Raw genomic sequence first — 20479 nt, 5'->3', positions numbered from 1 at the left:
CCCTGCTGCTCTTTCTCATTCAGATTTGAAGGTCGGTGTGTGACTGCATAGACTGGCCTCCCCAGCAGCTGAACAGCCAGGAAAGTATCTGTGAGAGAGACTGTGAATCCTAGTGTTGGCCTTGACTCCGAAGGGGGCTGAAAGGGAAAGGCTCACACGCTGTTGGCTTCCCAGGGACCACCTGCAGTTCTGGTGACAACCGTGGTCATCCACTAGACCATCATTACCTCTGGCTTTCTGTAGTCTAAATGGCCAAATGACTTTATATAGCCAAATAAAGAGGAAAAATAGTGGGAGAGGGCAAGATTGGGAGCATGTCTCCATATTGTATTGAAAGAACATGTCACAAGGTGAACTTGCTCATCCTGCTTTGAACTATCTGAATTTCCCCCATACTTACCAAGATTGGTATTTGTCACACTGGAGGATCCAGTGCTATAAAGATGTCCCTTGTTCCAGCTCTCCTATCCCACTAAGAAGTGACTGGAGACACATCTTCACATTCTAAAAGTTTCTGTAACATGGTAAGTGAGGGGCTAATCCATCTATGACTACAAGATGGTGCTGGTAGCAAGTGTCCAGACCTTAGTGACATTTCCACATTCTCCTCTGGTGAGAGAATGGTTGTCACATGTGCACATTGGTCCTCCTGGGAACTTTCAACTAAATGGATGGATCCTAAGGCAGCCTGGTTGTGAATTTCATGCCCTGAAAGATTATTTTAGACTCAAGTCCCAGTGTAATAGTATTTATAACTAGAACTTCTGTTCAAGATCTTATTCATTTATTCGTCTCTTTATCCATCTACCCACCCACTCATCCATCCATCATTCTTTCAGAATTCCTTATGTGCTTATTTTATGCAAGGCGCTGTGAAGACTGCTAGAGAAAGTGTAGCCTCTGACCTCAAGAAGTTTGTTGTCTAGCCTGATCAGGTGGTGGCGCAGTAAAGCATCGGACTGGGATGCGGAGGACCCAGGTTCAAGACCCCGAGCTCGCCAGCTTGAGTGTGGGCTCATCTGGCTTGAACAAAAAGCTCACCAGCTTGGACCCAAGGTTGCTGGTTTGAGCAAGGGGTTACTCGGTCTGCTGAAGGCCCGTGGTCAAGGCACATATGAGAAAGCAATCAATGAATTACTAAGGGTGGCAATGAAAAACTAATGATTGATGCTTCTCATCTCTCTCTGTTCCTGTCTGTCTGTCCCTATCTATCCCTCTCTCTGTCCCTGTAAAAAAAAAAAAAAGAAGTTTGTTGTCTAGAAGGAAACACTATATAAAGAGAGAGCACAAGAAACTATTAGAAGTCTGTACAGAGCTCCATACTGAAGGAGTGGTCAGCCTTGTCTGCAGGCTCAGGAATGAGGTGACAAGTGAGGGTCAGTGAGAGGACAGGCTGGGAGAGGTGGAGATGTGATTATAGACACAGGTTACAAACAACTCTACACATTCGGGCACGCAGTTTGATGTGGCCAGAGCATGGGATGTCAAATAGGGATGCCAAGAGCGCTGAAAGAAGGTAACAGATACAGGCAGGGGCTGTGTTATTCAGAAAGCCTGGCCACCGTGCTATGGATTCGGGACTTTATGACCTAGGTATTGTGGAGTCTTTAAAGCATTATAAGCAGAAGAGTAACATGGTCAGATTTGCACTTTTGAAAAAGTACCCTGACTTCAGACAGAGTAAGTACCAGATGCAGGGTCCTTGTTAATTAACTGGGCAAGATGGTGAACCCCAGACAAAGGCACCATCCTTGGCTGGAGAGGAAAGAGGAGGAGTAAGGGCATCCCCTCCCCCTCATCTCTCAGGACCCTGGGATACTTTCTTCCTCTCACCCCAATCACATTAAAGTGGCGTTTTCACTAATTTAACTTTATTTCTGAGAAACAGAAGCAAACTCCGCCCACATGGACTGATGCAAGCACATGGTTCCTCCCCTGACTTGACTGCATGCCCACACGAGGTCAGTGTTGCCCACTGGTGTGAGACCCAGCGCACTGGCTCACACGTACGATGAATAATCTGCTCCCACCACAACTCCAATTGGCTGTTGATCCATCAATGACTTCCTTATCGGCGTGTCCTCGTGAGGTCCCACTTTGGATGGGTGATCATCTGCGGGCACAGAACCCCAGCCCAGGCACAGTGCAGAGGAGCACAGCTTCTCTGGGTCCAGTGAAGTGCTCAGTGTACACCTGCCATACCCCATGGCTTTGACACCTTATAGCACACGGAGGCCACGGAGGAGCTTGCTAGTTCACCTCTGCGTTACTGTTTGGTTTCTTCTGGAGTCAGTAAAAGGCAACATTTCTTTAAATCTTTACAATATCCAAATGGGACTACTTCCAAGAATTCACAGATGAAGCTCATAAATTGCCCTGATGAGGTCACTAGGAAACCTGTCTGAATGAATGGGCAAGAGGCACGAACTGTTTCTGAGTAAGTGAGCAGTTCTCAGTATTCAAACATGGGGGTTTTCTTAAGAGACGAACTTCTGACACATTGTTTAGACCCTCTCTGGGCACACCACTCTGGATGCACTACTCACTTTTTCTTGGCCCTTTTTGGACCTGACACAGCTTCTGAACCAAGGAGGGTCCAGATGGATGAGGGCCTGTTGTATTTCCTGGGAGGGGTACAGCCCCAGCTGAGAAACGGGCTTGGAAAGAGGGTCCCAACAGCAATGAGCAAACCCGACCTACAGGGGGAACTGAGCTCTGTGACCACCAGGCCTGATGCTTTTGGGGGGCTGCATGTTCTGTATGGATGACTGGAACTCAGGCTATCTGACCCAGCCCAATTAGGTGAATTCTTGCCATCTGGCATTTTAAAAACCTGGAGCTTATATCAGGGAGGCAGAGAGGGAAGGTGAGGCCCTGGTCACCTTGGCTGAGGCTTGCTCAGCAGGGCAGGGCTGGATGAAACCTGCCTGTGGCGGTGGGAGAGAACCTGCCGTGCGTTTGCTTATTTAACTTCTGCTGTGACGGCCTCGCTGTGGGGGCGGGTGGAGAACAGTGTGACTTAGGGAGTTTGCAACAAGGAGGTAGAAATTAAAAGTACCCAAGTAAACAAATAAATAAAAATACTTGCAACTTCTGATCACTGCTGTTGAGGAGACCGTGCTGAGCCAGGGAAGCATGGCGAATCTGTGGGTGGACTTCAGATAGGGCAGTCAGGGCAGGGCTCCCTGAAGGGCTTCCGGAAGGGTGAGAAGGAACCTGCCCTACAGTGAATGGGAGGAGAGGCGACAGCAGCAGCAGGGGCCACTGTAAGAAAACAGAAGGAAACCAGGGTGCTGTGTGTGGAGGAAGACCCAGGATGAAGCTGGGTGGGGGAGGCTGTCTTGATCAACAGCCTGCTTTGTTGTCTGAAATTCTGCCAATCAGGGTCTTCCCATTTTAGCTCATTCATGGCTTATTTAAACACTGGTGCTAATCAATCATGTTTCCAATGAGAGGAGAGCTGGGCCACTGAGAGAAACTAGTCCTGTTGAGGGACAAGGAAAGACAGAAATGGAGAATTCATTTGAGGACAAGAAGAATTGTCTAAGGAACTCATGCAGGTTCTGGTAAACTGATGGGCATTCTAGGTGCCTTGAGGGGCAGGCAAATGATTGTGAAAGGGGTAAGAAAGAGATTGTGACAGCACACTCCCTAGGCCTACCCCTTTCACAAGGTGAGTCCTGGTTTTGGCTAAACAACTACTTTGTCAATTAAAGAACTACACCCTTGGGCTTGAGAATATCACATAGGCCTGAATTAGAACCCCACTCTTGCCCTTCCATGCATTTTGGTCTGGAACAAGAGGTTTCTGTGAGCTCTACTCTTCTGTCCATAAAATGAGGATATGAAGATGTGCCTTGTAAGATTCTGGGGGAGGATTAAATAAGACGTATTTAAAGTACCCAATGGTACATCTAGACTATGGTGTGCTCAGTAAATGTGAATTCCCTTCTCATTGACAATATAACTGTTTTACTAGAAGGCTGATAAGTAGAAGGATCATGATGATAATATTTACTGCTCTTATATCAGATCTTCCTACTGGATAAAAAGGAGAGCATCGATGAACTTTGGGTAGTTGGAAAAACTTCAGGTAGGGAGTGAGAGTGTTTTTCTAACTTCCCCTTCTGTAAAGTGGTCTAGAGGCCAGAGGGAGACTAGTTAACATTACTGGGCTTTTTATCTCCAGAGAGTCTAATCAGGATGTCTGAGCTGGGGCCCCAAAGGGTTCCAGTGCAGAGGCAAAATCACTCCAGGTGATTAGGACCCAGGAACACTGGAACAAGGAGGCCCTTTCCTAGTCCTGAGTCACCAACCAGCCAGACAAGAATAGAGGGGATCAGTGCACTTTCCTCATTCACCACCAGTTGGTGGGCCTCCAACATGACTGCCAGAGCAAGATGCTGTGTCTCCTTGCTCTGTAGAAAATCCCCAGGGAAAATCTGTGGTCACACAGAGGATGGATGACGTGCAAGGTAGGTAAAGCAGGGGTCATTCGGAAGGATTGTGTGCTAACTGGAGATAACAGGAGATAGCCAAGTTTAGAGTCTATGAAGTACACGCTTTCCTCTGTACCCTGATGGATTTGGACAGATGAGTCTCATGTCTTCACACAGTGAGGACTTCAGGATGCTTTCATAGCCTCCACAGAGTTGATCAAAAGTCTTTGCAGTTCTAGCAAAACCAGCACCTTCCTCAGAAGGCCAGTCACTACTGAGCATTGTCAACCACCACTGCTTCCCCCAGTAAAGGATGCATCAGCCGGGGAAGGTCGTAGGCAGGCTTGAACCTGTCCCTCTGTAGACTCTGCCCCTTCAGGGCGACATGCACAAAGGAAATGCCCATCACTGCCTGGTTCCAGCCTCAGAGAAGAAGGCACCGCTTCCAGCTCAAGTGTCTTATTACAAGCCTTCAATTTTGGGCAAAGAATTCTGGTATCTTCTCTTTACCACTGTGTTATTTTGAAAACTTCTCTGCAGGCTGCATCTGAGGCCATAGCCCCTGCTCTAGGGGTATCTTTTCTTGGTCAGATCTAGGCTCTGTTCTTCCTGTTAGCGATTTCTGTTTTGGAGTTTCCCTGCTCTGTGACATCCTGAACGTTACACTTCTGCAGAGGCCCAGGTGGGGCCACAGAAACAGAAATGGCTACTCTTGCTTTTCAAAGTGGGAAGATGAAACCAAGAGCAGTGGCGAGCCTGGCCCTGGACGGGACACAGACTGGGCAGGGTGCTGAGGAACTGAAAGCAGCTGGTCACCTGGCAGCACCCGAGTGACAGCACTTCATCTCCCCATCCCCAGTTCCCAGCAGGTTATATGATGCCCACATCTTAAAAAACACTGATTGGGCTTGACCAGGCAGTGGTGCAGTGGATAGAGCATCAGACTGGGATGTGGAGGACCCAGGTTTGAGACCCCGAGGTCGCCAGCTTGAGCGTGGGCTCATCTGGTTTGAGCAAGGCTCACTAGCTTGAGCCCAAGGTCGCTGGCTCGAGCAAGGGATCACTCAGTCTGCTGAAGGCCCGCGGTCAAGGCACATATGAGAAAGCAATCAATGAACAACTAAGGAGCCGCAATAAAGAATTGATGTTTCTCATCTCTCTCCCTTCCTGGCTGTCTGTCCTTATCTGTCCCTCTCTCTGACTCTCTCTGTCACAAAAACAAAAAAACACTGATTGGCAGTCATCACTTGGACATCCATCCATGCATCCTACCCTTCCTCAACCATCACCCCGCTGGGCCCAAAATAGGGTACAACATGAATAAGGCTTTTGAAAGAGCTCCTAGTCTCTGTGAGCTCCAACTTTAAATGGAAGGAAAGTCATGCTTACTTGGCGTTGGTGTAGATGAGGACAGTATAATGTAAGTGGAGTAATATGATAAATGGTATAACAGAGGCATACACAAAGAATAATGAGAGAGTGGAGAGAGAAGGCTTTGGGAACAGGTGCTGAGAAGAAATTACTGGAGATGGCCTTGTACAATTCTGGAGTTCATTTTAGGATTGGACGTACTCACCTTGTTTTTTCAGGCTTGATGGTACATGGCAGTTTGTTTAGGGGAGGTGTAGCTTAAATTCAGGCAGCTACAGCCATGCAAGGAAGGAATAAGCTGCATGATGACAAGGTTCTCCTGCAATTTCAGGGACTTGCAGGAGAGGAGCTGGGTTGCCAAGAAGGAAGACCCAGCAAGGCGACAGTGCTAAGAGAAATGCCAAGTTGGGGATATTGTTGATGTCAGAGTTCACCATGACAGTGACGTGGGAGAATCTTCTTTCCTTGTCATAGCAATGGCAGCATTTATTTATTTATGTTAAGGGCCCTGCCTGGATTGGACAGTGTGCTGTTTCCTAGACAAAGAGGAAAGAAAAGCTTTTAGCTTCTAGGAGTCCTGCTTTAGCAAGAAATGGGCAGATAATCTCAATGCGGAGGGATGTGTGTTACAGTTGAAGTGAATACAGGAAGTTGTGCTTAAGCCTTTAGGAGGCAGGATGGGGCAGACTTCATTGAAGTGCTATTTAAGCTCACTTTTAGAGGAAGTGTTGAGGGGGAAGGGAAAAAGGTGAAGGGAGTAGAGCACAGATTTGAGAAGGAGCAGTATGTGTGTTGATGGGCATCTGTGCACCCCAGCATGGGATGAGGGCGTGGGTGTCTGGAATGGGAGACAGAGTTGCAGAGGAGATTGCGGTCAGAGTCTGATACTGCACCTGAATAGAACTCACTCCTGCTCATGGATCTGATTAGGCAGCTTCTCCCTTCCCCCAGACCACCCAGAATGCCAGGGGGAGAACCATTTCATTAAAGTACTGTGTCATTTGGTCATCACACCTTGCTCTTTCTGGTGCTGGGGCAGAAGGAGTATGGGAAGGCAGGGGTTTTGGGAAGGGGTCATATATGGAATAGGTTACTTTACAATGCTTTTTCATGTTTGACATACATTTACTTTTTTAAAATTTTGGAAATATCACACCTGAGAATAGGTTCAAATATTTGGTAGGGGATAATGATCTGAAACATTACAGAATAATTTCATGGAATGTGTTGTCTGAAGACAGTGTAAAAAATAACGTTTATTAACAAACTTCTCAGTACAGAGTGGGTGATCAATTCTCTCCACCCCCTCTACTTTTCTGCTTTGCACTGAGCAGTAAGTTCAGTATGAAATGCAGATGGAAGGCAGTTCTTTTCCTTGATCCCTTAAAATTATTTGCTATCTTCTATGTGCAAAATATCTTAGGCTCTATCTAGTCAGAACAAACCAATCAATTGAAACCTTACATCTTTGGACATTTATGAGTGGAAACGTCAATTGTAAACTAAGAACCTCATCAATGGCTACAGAAATAAGACTGACACAGAAGCTTTTGAGAACTTCTATTGCAAAACATTCAGTGGCAAATTGGCAATTAACAAGATATAATAAATTCATTAAGATCAAACAATTCAGGAGTAGGAAAACATAACAAGAATACATACAAGCAATATAATTAGAGCTTATTTTGTTTTAAGTTCATTTGAACCTCATTATTTACTTGCTTGCTAAGTATTTTTCTTACAATTTAATAGGCCCCTTGCGGCCCTCCCTACCCTCCCCCAGTTTCCCAGATAGGAGGGCCCATTTTGTGTTCTCAGACTTGTGATTTGAACCCCCACAGGCTGGCACCAGCACTTGCTGACATCAACTCACTTTTCTCTTAGCATATATCACATAGTTGGAGGATGAAGTACTTTTATTTTAATTTCAAGATGCACAGCTAATTGGACCTTGAATGAATTAACCAGCTGTGAAGCTTCCTGCATGCCTCACAGCTCATTCCAGGGACCTTAGAATTTACAGGAATAGGAGTGAAAGAGTGCATTTCACACCTTCTGGACAAATTCCCTGGTCGACTCTTGGGTTGCGATGGACAAATAACCATCCAGTGGCCAGGTGCAGAAAAGGCAGAACAAAGGCCCACAGAAGACCCAGGATTATTTTGTATTTACTTGGCTAATCTTTGCTGAGGTGTGAGCCAATTAAATAGATCCTTCTTCCTTTTTATTTTTCATGATTGCTAGGAGGCCTAGATTACGTAGAAAATCTAGCTATTGTTTGATCTACATGGCTGTCTTTGGTTTTAGCTCTTGCACCTGCTTGGGCAGCCTTCCAGAGATGATTCCTGGTAGACAGCTAGGAATCAACTGCACCAGCGATTTTCTTCCACAGGGATTCGGAACTAAGAGCAGTTGAGCCTAACTTGGACCAGCAAAGCCATGGGGTCCCAGGCCTGTTCAATTCTTAGTGTCAAGAAGAGTGTCCTGGAATGCGCGTTGTAAAACTGACTGAGGGTCTCTGACTGGAGAGTCAAGACTCCCGTTTTTAACGCTGATTCCAGGAGGCTTTCTCCATGACTCAGTTTCCCCTTCTTTTGGGACATCAGCTTTCCTTTCTTTCGTTCCTGCTGCTTCTCCAATTCATCTCCTCTTTTTCTGCCTCATTACGTAGTGTGGAGGCCCGTCGATAGCACTGTAAATTCTTCGAGTTCTCTGGGCGCTGTGATTCCAACAGCCTTTTCTCAACAGATCTGCAGGCACCAGCGAAATGCGACCCATGGGTCTAGGTGGGAGTGACTGTGAAAGAGAACAGGGACCCTAGATTGGCCCATTTTTGCCTCAACAGACGGCTGCTGAGTTCCCTGCCCTCAAGTTCCTCGTGGGTTGAAGGGACAGGGGACGGTTCAGGGCAGGGTTTCCATCCCCAGCAGCGGGCTTCAGCCTTTACCAGTTGCCCACCCCCCACTCCCCACTCCCCACCCTCCCATTCTCTACTTCAGACTTTCGTTTCCAGCTGCCAGACCAGGGATGCCTGCATCCTGGCGCCTGCCCTCGGGCCGCCCCTTTCCGCCCTGGGGAAGCCTTGCCGACGCCGTGCAACCCCGCTCGCAGGCCCAGGGCCGCCCGCCCCTCTCCCTCCCGTTTGAATTCCCCGGTCGACTCCTGGGTGGCGGATGAACAAACCCCCGCGAAAAGTAAGGTCGGCGGGAGGAGGGTTCCGGCGCCCCTCCCAGACGGCGCAGGCCGGTGGGACAGTCGCGCGCTCGCCGCCAGCGAAGCCATTGGTTCTGTGCAGTCACCCCACGCGGGGCTGCAGCTGCGGCCTCCGCGGATTGGCGCACGAGCGCATATCCACAGTGGCGCGCGCGAGCGGGCGCGTGCGGTTTGGATTTCTTGGGAAGCCCACCTACTCCGGCTGGGCTCCCCCTGTCGGTAATGATCACCCCTGCGTTGCTGATGCTACGTCTGGGGCTGCAACCAGCCCCAGTCCCCAATGCCCTGGCCCAAAGAAAGGGCGCGAAGGCGCGCTCCCCACTCGGGCGCCCGCGCAACCGCCGCCCTCCGCCGTACTCTGCAGCATTTCGCGCTCTCGCGCCGCTTTCCTCCCGCCTGCTTTATTTGCATATCCCACGATTACGGCCAATCAGGGCTCGACTCTCCCGAAGCGGATGGCTTTTGCCTAAGAGGAAAGGGAGTGGCTGGCGGCGCATGCGCCGCGGTGGCCGACTAGAACCGAGGCTTTTATTGCTGTAGTTTATTTCCACCCCCTTCCCTCCTGTTCTCTCCCTCTTTTTTTTCCGCCCTAGCTGGGGCTGTGTTGGAGAAGAAAGAGACAGAAGATTGCATTTATCCTTTTACATTCCTGGAATTTGCTATCAGAAAGACTAGCTGAGCTGTTACACCCTTTTCAATCCTGAAAAAAAAAAAGATACCAACTGTCTTTCCTGGCATTTTTTTTTTTTTTTTTAATTTAAAGCTGCCCTATTGAAATTATTTTTTTTCCCAGGAGAGATGTCTTATCAGGGGAAGAAAAATATTCCACGCATCACGGTGAGTTTGGTACTTGGGAAATTGCGGTCGGCCAGCAACCTTTTGTGGCACAGAACATCTAAGGAATTTTTTTTTTAAAGGGGTGGTGGTGGAGGAAGAGGGACCCGGCCCACCCCCCCGTCCCCTCCCCCGTTGCTAAAGAAGGCAGTCGTGGTAGTGGGAGACGCAATCGTATAGAACGATAAGCCACATGATTTGTAAGGCATTAAAATAGCGTGAGTGCACTAAGGTCGTCCTGGGTAGCGCGCCAGATCCGCTGTATCCTTTTATTGTCGGAGCGAGATGCTGCAGCGCCGGCCTGTGGGGTGTAAGCAAATGGATGCCAGATTGCATATGCATGGTTGAAGCGCGGATATTGTTCTCCAGGCTGCGTGCTGCGAGGTTGGACTCCTGGAGCGGTATGAGGAGATGGGAAATGGATTCTTCCGCCCCCACCGTAAAGGGTTTTCTGGAGCCTTCCTCCGGCTCCTTAGAAAAAGAAGCGGGTTTCAGCCTGGTAGCATAGTGACAGCAGAGGGATGCTAACGGGCAGAGTGTACCAGGGTGATGTGGACACGGAAAGGAAAAACAGGGACGCGGTGATGAGCAGAGAAGGGTGGGGGCCAGGCGTGGGCTTTTTGTTGACCAGAGACCGATTTTTGGTGGCCCTCTTGGCTTTCTCGTCTTCTGGTTCGTGGCTGGGACCCTGGCAGGGGCTCTGGGCTCCCTTTCTTGTGTGTTTCTGGCCCTTCTGCAGCCAGGGAGGCGTCCGTGTTGGCGCATACAAAGCGGGCTGGGAGGGTGGGTGTTGGGGACAGCGCCGAGCCGGGCTCGGGAAGGTAATGGCGCTGCGCGACGCGCAGAGCAGATGGCTCGGCCAGGCCTCGGCCAGACAATGATCGCGGCGGCCGGAGATTGTCCGCGCAGTTATGGGGCCTGGGTGGTCCGTTTGTAAGTCACGAGAGAAACGTCTGCCGGATGAACTGGCGATGCTTCAGCGAACAGATTCTTGTTCCCACCGTGCCCATCCTCTCCCATCTTTTCCTGGAAAAAAAATTATCCAGCCCTAGTTCTCTACATCCCCAAATGAAAGCCTGCGGAGGGAGGTTGGAACGCGAAGGAAATTAGTTATATAATAATGTGCAATTGCAAATGCACATAAATGTTATATAATAATGTGCAATCGCAGATTGCAGCTGATGGGTGGATATAACCCGGGGCTGAGGCAGTAATCTTTGAAAAGTGTCGATTTGTTCAGGGCTGGGTCTGAGGGCGCGCTTTCGGTCTGGTTTCCTCCCTAGCCACGGGCACTCCAGCTTCCTCTGGATGCACAACACACATCCATCCGCAGGAGAGAGAAAAGGAAACGAGTGCACAGGGGAGGGGGCATGAGCTGAAGAGGATTTTATAGGGTGAGCAGGGCTGCTAGCATTTTGTAGAAAGCCAAAGACCCAAGATCCCAAAGAGCCCGGAGCAGGGGACCCAACGTTCTGTAGTCTCCGGTGAGAGGAAGGAGTCTGGAGAGTAGTGGTGGAGAGCTGATGTGCTGCAAAACTCAAATAATTTGCTGTCTTTGTGAATGAAAAAGGCAGTTTCGTTTTGACAGTGTGGGGAGAAAAAAATTTAAAAAGCAAACAACACCGATTTTTAAAAGAGCGCCCCCTTTACCCTTAAAATATCTGATTGCATTGTGGAGGACCTGTATAGCATGGTTTCTCTCCTAACATCATCTCGCCAGCCTCTTATGTAAGAAGCCTTCTGGAAGGCACAGGCTGTGATGTTTCATTTTCTTTTTGGTGTAATGTTAGCTTGGGCATTCACAGTGATGGCTGGGACAGGGACCGCAGCCCAGCGAATGAGGGTGCAGGTGGTCAAGGGCAGGGCTTCTTCTTGCTTCTCAGGCAATATTTATCCTGTCAAAGCTGAATCCTGAGGGGAGATCTGTGTAGACAGGGAACAGCATACTGGATCAAGTCATCTTGGGCATGTGACTTAACCTCCCTGTGCCTCAATTTCTTTACATGTCATGGGGTTAAGAATATGGCTGTATCCATAACAGCAGTTTGTTTTGAGGCTTTGGTGACATGGTGTACCATGGACAGGACAGGATTTTGTAAAAGTTCTTATATTTACCTTTTGCAAGTGCAGGCATTGTTGACTATTTAGTCCCATTTGACTTTCCAAAATCTACAGCAGGATGAAATGTACAAAATTTAAATGATCTTACTGTTTTTCATTATGTTAAAGAAACAATAAATACTTTGTAAACCCACATGCACATTTTGGTGTAAAAGAATCTTCTTGGCTTGACCAGGCGGTGGCGCAGTGGATAGAGATGCGGAGGACCCAGGTTCGAGACCCTGAGGTTGCCAGCTTGAGTGCGGGCTCATCTGGTTTGAGCAAAGCTCATCAGCTTGGACTCAAGGTCACTGGCTTGAGCAGGGGTTACTCGGTCTGCTGTAGCCCCACGGTCAAGGCACATAGGAGAAAGCAACCAATGAACAACTAAGGTGTCACACGAAAAACGAATGATTGATACTTCTCATCCCTCTCTCAGACTCTGTCTCTGTAAAAAAAAAAAAAATCTTCTTGGGTCCTTTGTGGTTTATATATATTTTTATTATAAACTTGCTGTAATATTTTCTTTGGTAGGTGCTAAATATAGATAGTACTTGCTGAGAAGATTGTTTAACAATTTTGAGTTAACCATTGTCAAGATGAGTGCCACTCCTTTGAAATATTTTGCATATTAAGAGGACTACCGGTGGTTTAACTTGTAACTTTTCAACCCAGTGTGGAATAGCACAGGTGTGTATCCATTGAATACAGGATTTTAACATTCCATTCTATCAGCAGCCTTTGGGATAGAGATCAGTCATAATGTAACATTTTCATTGCATTCCTAGCCCTCCTGTGCTGCTTGTCATTCATATATATATATATATATCCTTTTTTTAACACTGTATTGTAAGTGCACCAATGATTTATAGTCGTGTTAGGTTTTAGAACTTAACTATCTCATCTACTTATCATAAAACTTTATCTCTTCCTTAACAGCTTAATAGTTAAAACAGTGCATGCTTGAAATGTTTTTTTCTCTCTTGGCTGCAGTTGCCCAATTTACCTCAAAATGAAATGCAAATATAATCACTGTGCTGAATTGAAATCTTGTTATGGTGGAACCAAGTGTGTTTGTGTTGAGTTTGCCATGACAACAGACTTTTGGTTAATTTTTCCCGACACAAAGCTTGCCAAGAGTTGACTTCCCTACATGTGGGTGTATTTTTTTTTTTTAAATGAAGTTTAGCCTAAAGCCATTTAAAGAGTATTGTCTTTGGGAAAGAGTTTTGTTTTGTTTTTAATGTTCTGACTCATCAGTTGATGAATAGGATGCCACATAGTTTTATCATTGTCACTGAACTTTTCCAAATTTGGCTCATTTTGATCATCACTTTGAAACAGTGAAAATGTGTCCTTAGTTCATTTATCTTAGTACCAATGTTTCTCGTGGGGCAGGTTTGCATGGTGACCTTATTACATTTCTATTTCAGAGTGATCGTCTTCTGATCAAAGGAGGTAAAATCGTTAATGATGACCAGTCGTTCTATGCAGACATATACATGGAAGATGGGTTGATCAAGTAAGTATAACTCATTATATAGAACAATTCGAGTACTTTCCAGTATTCCCAAGCATTACCTACAATTCACACACATAGTATCAAGCTTTAGTGACTTCAAAAAGTGACTTAGTATGTCTGACCAGGCAGTGGCACAGTGGACAGAATGTCCCAACTGGGATGCAGGGGACCCAGGTTCAAAACCTCAAGGTTGCTGGCTTGAGCATGGGCTCATCCAGCTTGAGCACAGGGTTGCTGCCTTGAGTGTGGGATAGTAGACATGACCCCATGGTCACTGGTTTGAAGCCCAAGGTCACTGGTTTGAAGCCTAAGGTCACTGGCTTGAGCAGGGGTCACTCTGCCCTGTTGTAGTCCCCCGGTCAAGGCACGTATGAGAAAGCAATCACTGAACAACAACTGAGGAGCTGCAACAAAGAATTTTTACTTCTCATCTCTCTCCCTGCCTACCTGTCCCTCTCTCTGTCTCTCTCTCTCTGTTTCTGTCACCAAAAAAAAAAAAAAAGTGGCTTAATATCTATGTAAGCCCATTTTGATGGGTAGTAATTAGTGAATTTGAAAGCTCAGATTTAAGGAATTCAAAGCCACAATTACATGCACACACCCACTTCCTTATGCATTATGTAATTTAGTATTTTTAACCCAGGTGACACAATATCTTTTTGTTGCCAGCTCAAATACTTGGTTTAGGATCTATTGACTCTATTAAAGATTTTCCTATGACCTGTGGTGGCGCAGTGGATAGAGTGTTGACCTGGGATGCTGAAGTTGCCAGTTCGAAACCCCAGGCTTGCCTGGTCAAGGCACATATAAGACTTTATGCTTCCTGCTCCTCCCTCTGCCCTCCTCTCTAAAATAAATTTTAAAAAAAAGTTTTAAAAAAATAGATTTTCCTAGAATGTACACAGTTCACAAAAATTAGGGGATATTTAATCGCTGCCTATTCATTTTGAAATATCCCCTAATTTTTGTGAGCAGTATAGTTGTTCACGTGGCTTGATCAATCAAAGGACACAAATGTGGAGTACTTCTTCTATCCAGATAGTACATCTCCTTTCTGAATCAAGAATCCAAGTGGTTAGGGCCAAAGGACAACAAATGAATTACTAAGTACACAGACAGATTATTGCCTCATCCTGAGGGAATTTTAGGTTTCATTCTTTAAGTGCCAACAAACACCAATAAGACCGTCCTTGTGCTGATTGTGTATTGTGTTACTAACAACAGAGCAGTTATTGCATGATGGTATATATTTTGGATTCTAGAGGGTTAAGGTAGTACATACCAGCATCCTTGTGCCCTTCTAACTGGAATAGCTCATAGGGCTCAAGAGAAATAGCTACATCTGTCTGAAGACAAACACTGCCGCAGATGACATCTTTTGAATAAGCAGCATTCATCAAATGCTACAGTAAATGGGTCCTGAGGAGTGGAAAATGAGTGGATGTGTCTGTTGCCTGGAAACTCACACCCTGATTTATGAACCTAAAATAGGTCTAACCATTTCCACGTTTAATGTTCTCTCCATGTGCGTTTGACAGACTCAGCCCCAGGTTCTCGCATACCGTGATGTGCCTGTCCATTTCCGCCCAGTTAGAAGGCAGTATGATCTGGTCTAACAGAAAGACACTGGCAGAGAAGTGAACAAGCCTGAGTGCTATTTTTGGTCCTCACTAATTTGTTTGTGAATTTTATCAACTTCTTGATTACTTTTTTTTAAACAACATGTAGAGAGATGTAGCACAGATGATTTTTAATTGGAAATGAATCCATGTCCCTCAACATAAGGAATGTTAGTGTTCCTGCCTTGTTGTCTGAGTTGCTAATGACCTGCTTCCAAATTTTCAAATTGTTTTAATCAGTGTTCACTTATTTATTTGTTGATTTGCTTCCTTCCTATTTTCTCTATATTGCAAAGGGTCTGGTAAAAACATGTGTTTGTGGTGGTAGCCAGGTTTGGAGGAAATGGCTATAGGATAATTAGCTCAACCCTGTGTATGTAGAGAAAGTGTAGTGGCATTTTATGTAAATTTCTTGGGACCTTGTTATCACTTGACCTTAGGAGTTTTCTGGTAACTAAGTCTCTCTCTCTCTCTCTCTCTTTTTAACTAAGCCTCTTTGATGGGGCCTGTGATGCCTTATTTAACTTTTGTTTACTAGTAAGCACTGCATTGCCTCTGAGTTGAGAGTAGGGAGTGGGGAGTGCACATTATGAATAATTACAGAAACTGGAAAGTCTAGGGAAGGATAGGTTAAGGCTTGATGGAAGAGTCTGTCAGATTTCATTTGATTGACGGACAATTCATTTACCACCATTGTCACCCGCTCTCTTTAGGCAAATAGGAGAAAATCTGATTGTGCCAGGAGGCGTGAAGACCATTGAGGCCCATTCCAGGATGGTGATTCCTGGAGGGATTGATGTCCACACCCACTTCCAGATGCCTGACCAGGGAATGACTTCTGCTGATGACTTCTTCCAAGGCACCAAGGCGGCCTTGGCTGGTGGAACCACCATGATCAGTAAGACAGCTTCAAATAATAATCTTCGCACCGGGAGCCTTTATCATGGGAAAATGAGTCTGTGTTGTTGGACTCTTTCCTTCTAGAAATTGTTGAACTGAGTACCGGATTGGTCCGCCACATAAGGGGGGGGCATGCAGCGGGCTGGGGGTTGTCTGTGTTCTAACTCGCGTTTTCTGTCCAACTCTGACTTCTCCAGTGGAATTTGAGAATATGAATTTAGAGAACTGTGATAGGATAAAAAGGGTGGTTTCTTGCTTTCTCTGTTTGAGAACTTTTAGACAAAAATTAACTTGAAAATGTGATGTGATAGTGGTTACTTTGAAAACCTTCAGAGTAATCTTCAAAGTTTCCAATTTTGAGTTCTTGCTCATAATTATTCAATTCTGATTTTTAAAGAATTCCTAAGGGTGCATCTTCTTGGAATGAGGGTGCGGAGCTGCGAAGGTTGCACCAAGAATCTATCCTTCTGATAAGAAAATCAAATAGGGGCAGTTCTTCCTGGCCTACATTTGACATCAATGGAATTGGTCAGCCCTGCTTGGAGAAGGACCCATAGATAATATGAATTATTGTTTAGATGAGAAAATTGCTTCCACCAACAGCCAGGTGCCCTTCATGTCTCACTCTGAAGGATTTATTTCTGCTTTTTATTCTACCAAATCTAAAATATATTTACATTTTGGGGGGTCATAGCACACATATTAGGAGTTTGCTTGTGAATGGTCAGTTTCTAGCATGCCTACTGATTATCCCTTTGACAAATACTATTTTGTTTTTGAGGAGGTAGGCAAGCTGCACAGTGACCCAAGAGACAGATATGTTAAAAAAATTTTTTTTATCCAAAAAATAAAAATCAACATACACTCTGTCTGAAAAGCTAGCAGTTCAAAAGAAGTGTCAGCATTGAAAGAACTTAGCTATTTATGCTTTAGGAAAACCTGTCTTAACTGGTTATTTTTCAGGACAATGGGCTCTTTACCTGTGACTTCGGGGTTTGCCTGGAAGCTTCTCTTTTCTATGCTACCACCTAGAAGAACGTTGCCCTGCTAGCCCCTCCTTGTCTGAGCTCCCCTGCATTTTAAATCACAGGCTCACCTCCTGGTGTTCTCTCCATCCCAGTCTTCTGTGTGTCTGAGGATCAGGGACCACTCTCCTGGTTCAGCTTTCTCATCACTGCCCAGAAGGACCGAGTTCAAGCCTTAGTAGCTCCTTCTTGCTGCCACATTGCCCAGCCCAGTGGGGGCATTCTTAAGGGAGGCCCTGCACACACGCCTTGGGACCCTGGCATAGTAGTAGGAAGAGTCCTTTTTTCAGGGTGTCAGGATGGCCTTGGCACCCCTGGCATTTCCACCCCTCCTCCAAGGCCAGCTGGGGAGCCACATTTGGAGTTTGGAAAAGCATAGATTGTTTACTGTCAGCCTGCAAGGTCAGGTCAGGGTTATAATCTGCCTCTGGTATGGAGTTTGTATGGGATCTCTGTCGGCTCTACATTGATCACAGCATGTTTATAAGCCACAGCTGATGTTTCCTGAGTGAGTGGTCAGTGATATCTGCCATTGGAGGAGTGGCTGGGCTGGAGCCCTGCGTGGTGGAAATGTCCCCAGCCAGGAATCTGCAGTTCTGGTCTCTCTCCAACACTTAACTTGCTGTGTGACCTTGGCAAGTCACCTCAAATCTTTGGGCTTTAGCTGCTTGTTGGCTCACTGAAGGATCTACAGTAGATGATCCCACATTGGACGATTCGCTGAGCTCAAAGACAGTGCACCTCTAATAAAATGTGTTTTGTTCAATAGATACAGAAGAGCCTGTTTTTCCTAAGACATACTTGAAAGACCCCCTTGGTCTGTTTCTCCTCTCTGTCACTCCCAAATGTTTTCTGCATTCCTCACACTGGACCCACCCTCTGGTCCCTCTCTTGCTTCTTGTTCCTTCTGTGCCTTCCCTTTCTGCCACCTTCGCCAGGTGGCACATCCCGTCTTGCTGATTCCTTGACTTCCTCCATGGCCTTCTTTCCCTTCATTCCAGATGGCTCCTTCTGTGCAGGGACCAGGAGCATCCCCAGGAGTCCAGCACCTGGCCCTGGGGACCTGGAATAGTCAGCAGATGGACATGAGGGAGAAGTGAGACGTCAGACCACCTGCCCTGCTCAGTTGAGCAGATCGCTACCACTTGTAATGCAGGGTGTGAGTTGGCAGTTAGTTAGTCTAAAGGGGGAGGGATTTAATGAGTGAACTCCAGAGAACAAAAGTCATCAGACATGGCAGGGATGTGATCAGAGTTATCACACATCAAACTCCACTGCTTTTATAGCCAGAGAAAAATGTTAACTCCTTTTACAAATTACCACCTGTGCTTCTTGACCTCTAGAGCAGTGGTCCCCAACCTTTTTTGGGCTACGGACCAGTTTAATGTCAGAAAATTTTTTCACGGACCGGCCTTTAGGGTGGGACGGATAAATATATCATGTGACCGAGACAAGCATTAAGAATGAGTCTTAGATGGATATAACAGAGGGAATCTGGTCATTTTTTAAAAATAAAACATCGTTCAGACTTAAATATAAATAAAACGGAAATAATGTAAGTTATTTATTCTTTCTCTGTGGACCGGTACCGGTCCGTGGCCCGGGGGTTGGGGACCACTGCTCTAGAGAATTCTACAAGCCTGGCTTTCCCTCAGGATATCTCCTGGTAAGAGTGCAGATGAGGAAATCTTGATGTGAGTGGGGGAGCCTTGCAAAGAGAAAGATTGGTATCTACGATCTCTCTGCTTCTTCGATGAGATCGAAGCTTCTTGAACGAGCACCGAGGCCAAAAATAAATGCTTGGACCACTTGGAAGAGATTCAGGTGCAAAATTGCAGACAAAGCATGCACCTCCTTTGTCTCGAGTTTCTGAGTCTGGAGGCTCCATTTCTGTCTGAAATGGCAGTGCCTGCAGAAGATGTAGCCGAATACTCCCAGTTTAAAAGTAGAAGTGATACGTCAGCCTCAGAACATAATATTATTGCCATCAAATAGAGGCTTCTGTTGAGACTTGCATAGTGAGACCTTTGTACAGGGCACTCAGTGCGGGGCAGAAGGAACACCCTGTCCCCCTCCATCCAGTGGTGAGTGGGCAGAGGCTCCAGACATGCCCTGCAGGCAGCATGCAGACTGCTTGAAGGGTCCCGGAGGTGGCAGGGTGCTGCTTGGGGGAGATGCTGCTGGCTTTTCTGTGGTGTTGCAGTCATCCTTGATAAAACCCCAGAGCCTGCAGGAAGCAGGTGGGAAAGGTTCTTTCCACTTTGTAGAAGGGAAGATGGAGGCCAGGGAAGGTTATAACTTGCCAGCACTCTCCCTGTGCTTCAGGCAGGTGGCAGGCGTGGAATACACACCTGCAGTTCTGGCTCCACCACCACCAGCTGGATGACTTGTCTGTAAGCCTCAGTTACCTCAACAGCAAAATGGGGAAAGTGTTGCAGATGGTGACTTGAAGGCGTCAGAAGGGCACCGGCCATAGTAGTAAGCTCCCAGATGTGGAAGTTAGTATTACTCATCTCATGTTAGGGGCCAGCAAGCTCCCATCTCCAGAGACCCCACCTCCACCCCAAACACACACACACGGTATTTCTGCTTTCTCAGTAGGCCCAGAGAAAGAGGCTTCAGCAGCCAAGGGTCCGACCTGACCTTTGCTGGGAGCAAGAATTGGCTGAGCACTGTCAGCAGACTGTACCCTGGTATCACTCAGGTGCATCTTAAAATACTCAGCTTGCTGAGCTCCACCCGACCTGTGGAAGCAGAGAGAACCTGCTGGTGGGGCCTGTGAATCTGCATTTGAATCTGGTGATTGTTGTCTGAAAGTATGGATCTCTGGGGTCCATGCCGGCCCTGTGGAGTCTATATCTCCAAAGAGCGGGAGCCACAGCTCAGAGATGAGAGCCCGATGGTCATTTCTGCTCACCTGAATCCCAGGTTTTCTCTTAGAGGATATGGAACCCCGGCGTCTTCCCCTCCCCTTGGGCGCCAGCCAGCAGAGATCAGGATGGGAGTTGAGCACAGGGGAGGCAAGGACAGACAGCTACTGCCACACTGGGAAGGGCCCTGATTCCTGAACTCTGGACTCATCATTGACCTTCCGCATGTGGGTCTTGGGGATGCCTCAGTCACCTCCCTGCAGCCCTGGGTAGGCTACCCTCACTGTCATGCTGGCTTAAACCCACAGTCACCCTGGGCTGCAGTGAATCTCTATTGTCTCCGTGTTATTTCTTATACCCATTTCTTTACTGCCCTTGACTCAGACCTCAGTCACCTCCTTGCCTTCTGAGTGTCTCGCTGCCCACCCCCATATCTGGCCTCTGCAGCCTCAGCTGTTTCTCGAACACAGCGTCGATCGCATCCCTCCCTCCTCAGGGACCCTCCGTGGCTCTTCTTGCTCGGACAGTGCAGCCCAGGAGCAGAGCCCTCTGTGATGTGGCCAGGCCTGCACTCACTTTGTCACCT

General features: G+C 46.9%; 1 protein-coding gene across 3 annotated transcripts in view; it reads left to right on the top strand.

Annotated features, from left to right (window-relative positions):
• DPYSL2 (dihydropyrimidinase like 2) overlaps window positions 1-20479 on the top strand; it is a 117527-nt gene that overhangs the window by 29569 nt on the left and 67479 nt on the right. The window contains exons 1-3 of one of the 3 annotated variants that reach the window (XM_066267021.1): window positions 9535-9860; window positions 13391-13479; window positions 15812-15996. In XM_066267021.1, coding sequence (XP_066123118.1) covers window positions 9822-9860; window positions 13391-13479; window positions 15812-15996 — 313 coding nt within the window. In that variant the 5' untranslated portion in view covers window positions 9535-9821. Of the gene's footprint in view, window positions 1-9534; window positions 9861-10127; window positions 10259-13390; window positions 13480-15811; window positions 15997-20479 lie in introns of those variants that run through there. The other 2 variants (XM_066267030.1, XM_066267011.1) reach the window with 2 other exon arrangements.

This window comes from Saccopteryx bilineata, chromosome 1 (assembly GCF_036850765.1).
Source record: "Saccopteryx bilineata isolate mSacBil1 chromosome 1, mSacBil1_pri_phased_curated, whole genome shotgun sequence".
NCBI classification, from domain to species: Eukaryota; Metazoa; Chordata; class Mammalia; order Chiroptera; family Emballonuridae; genus Saccopteryx; species Saccopteryx bilineata.
This window is presented reverse-complemented; position numbering and strand designations above follow the sequence as displayed.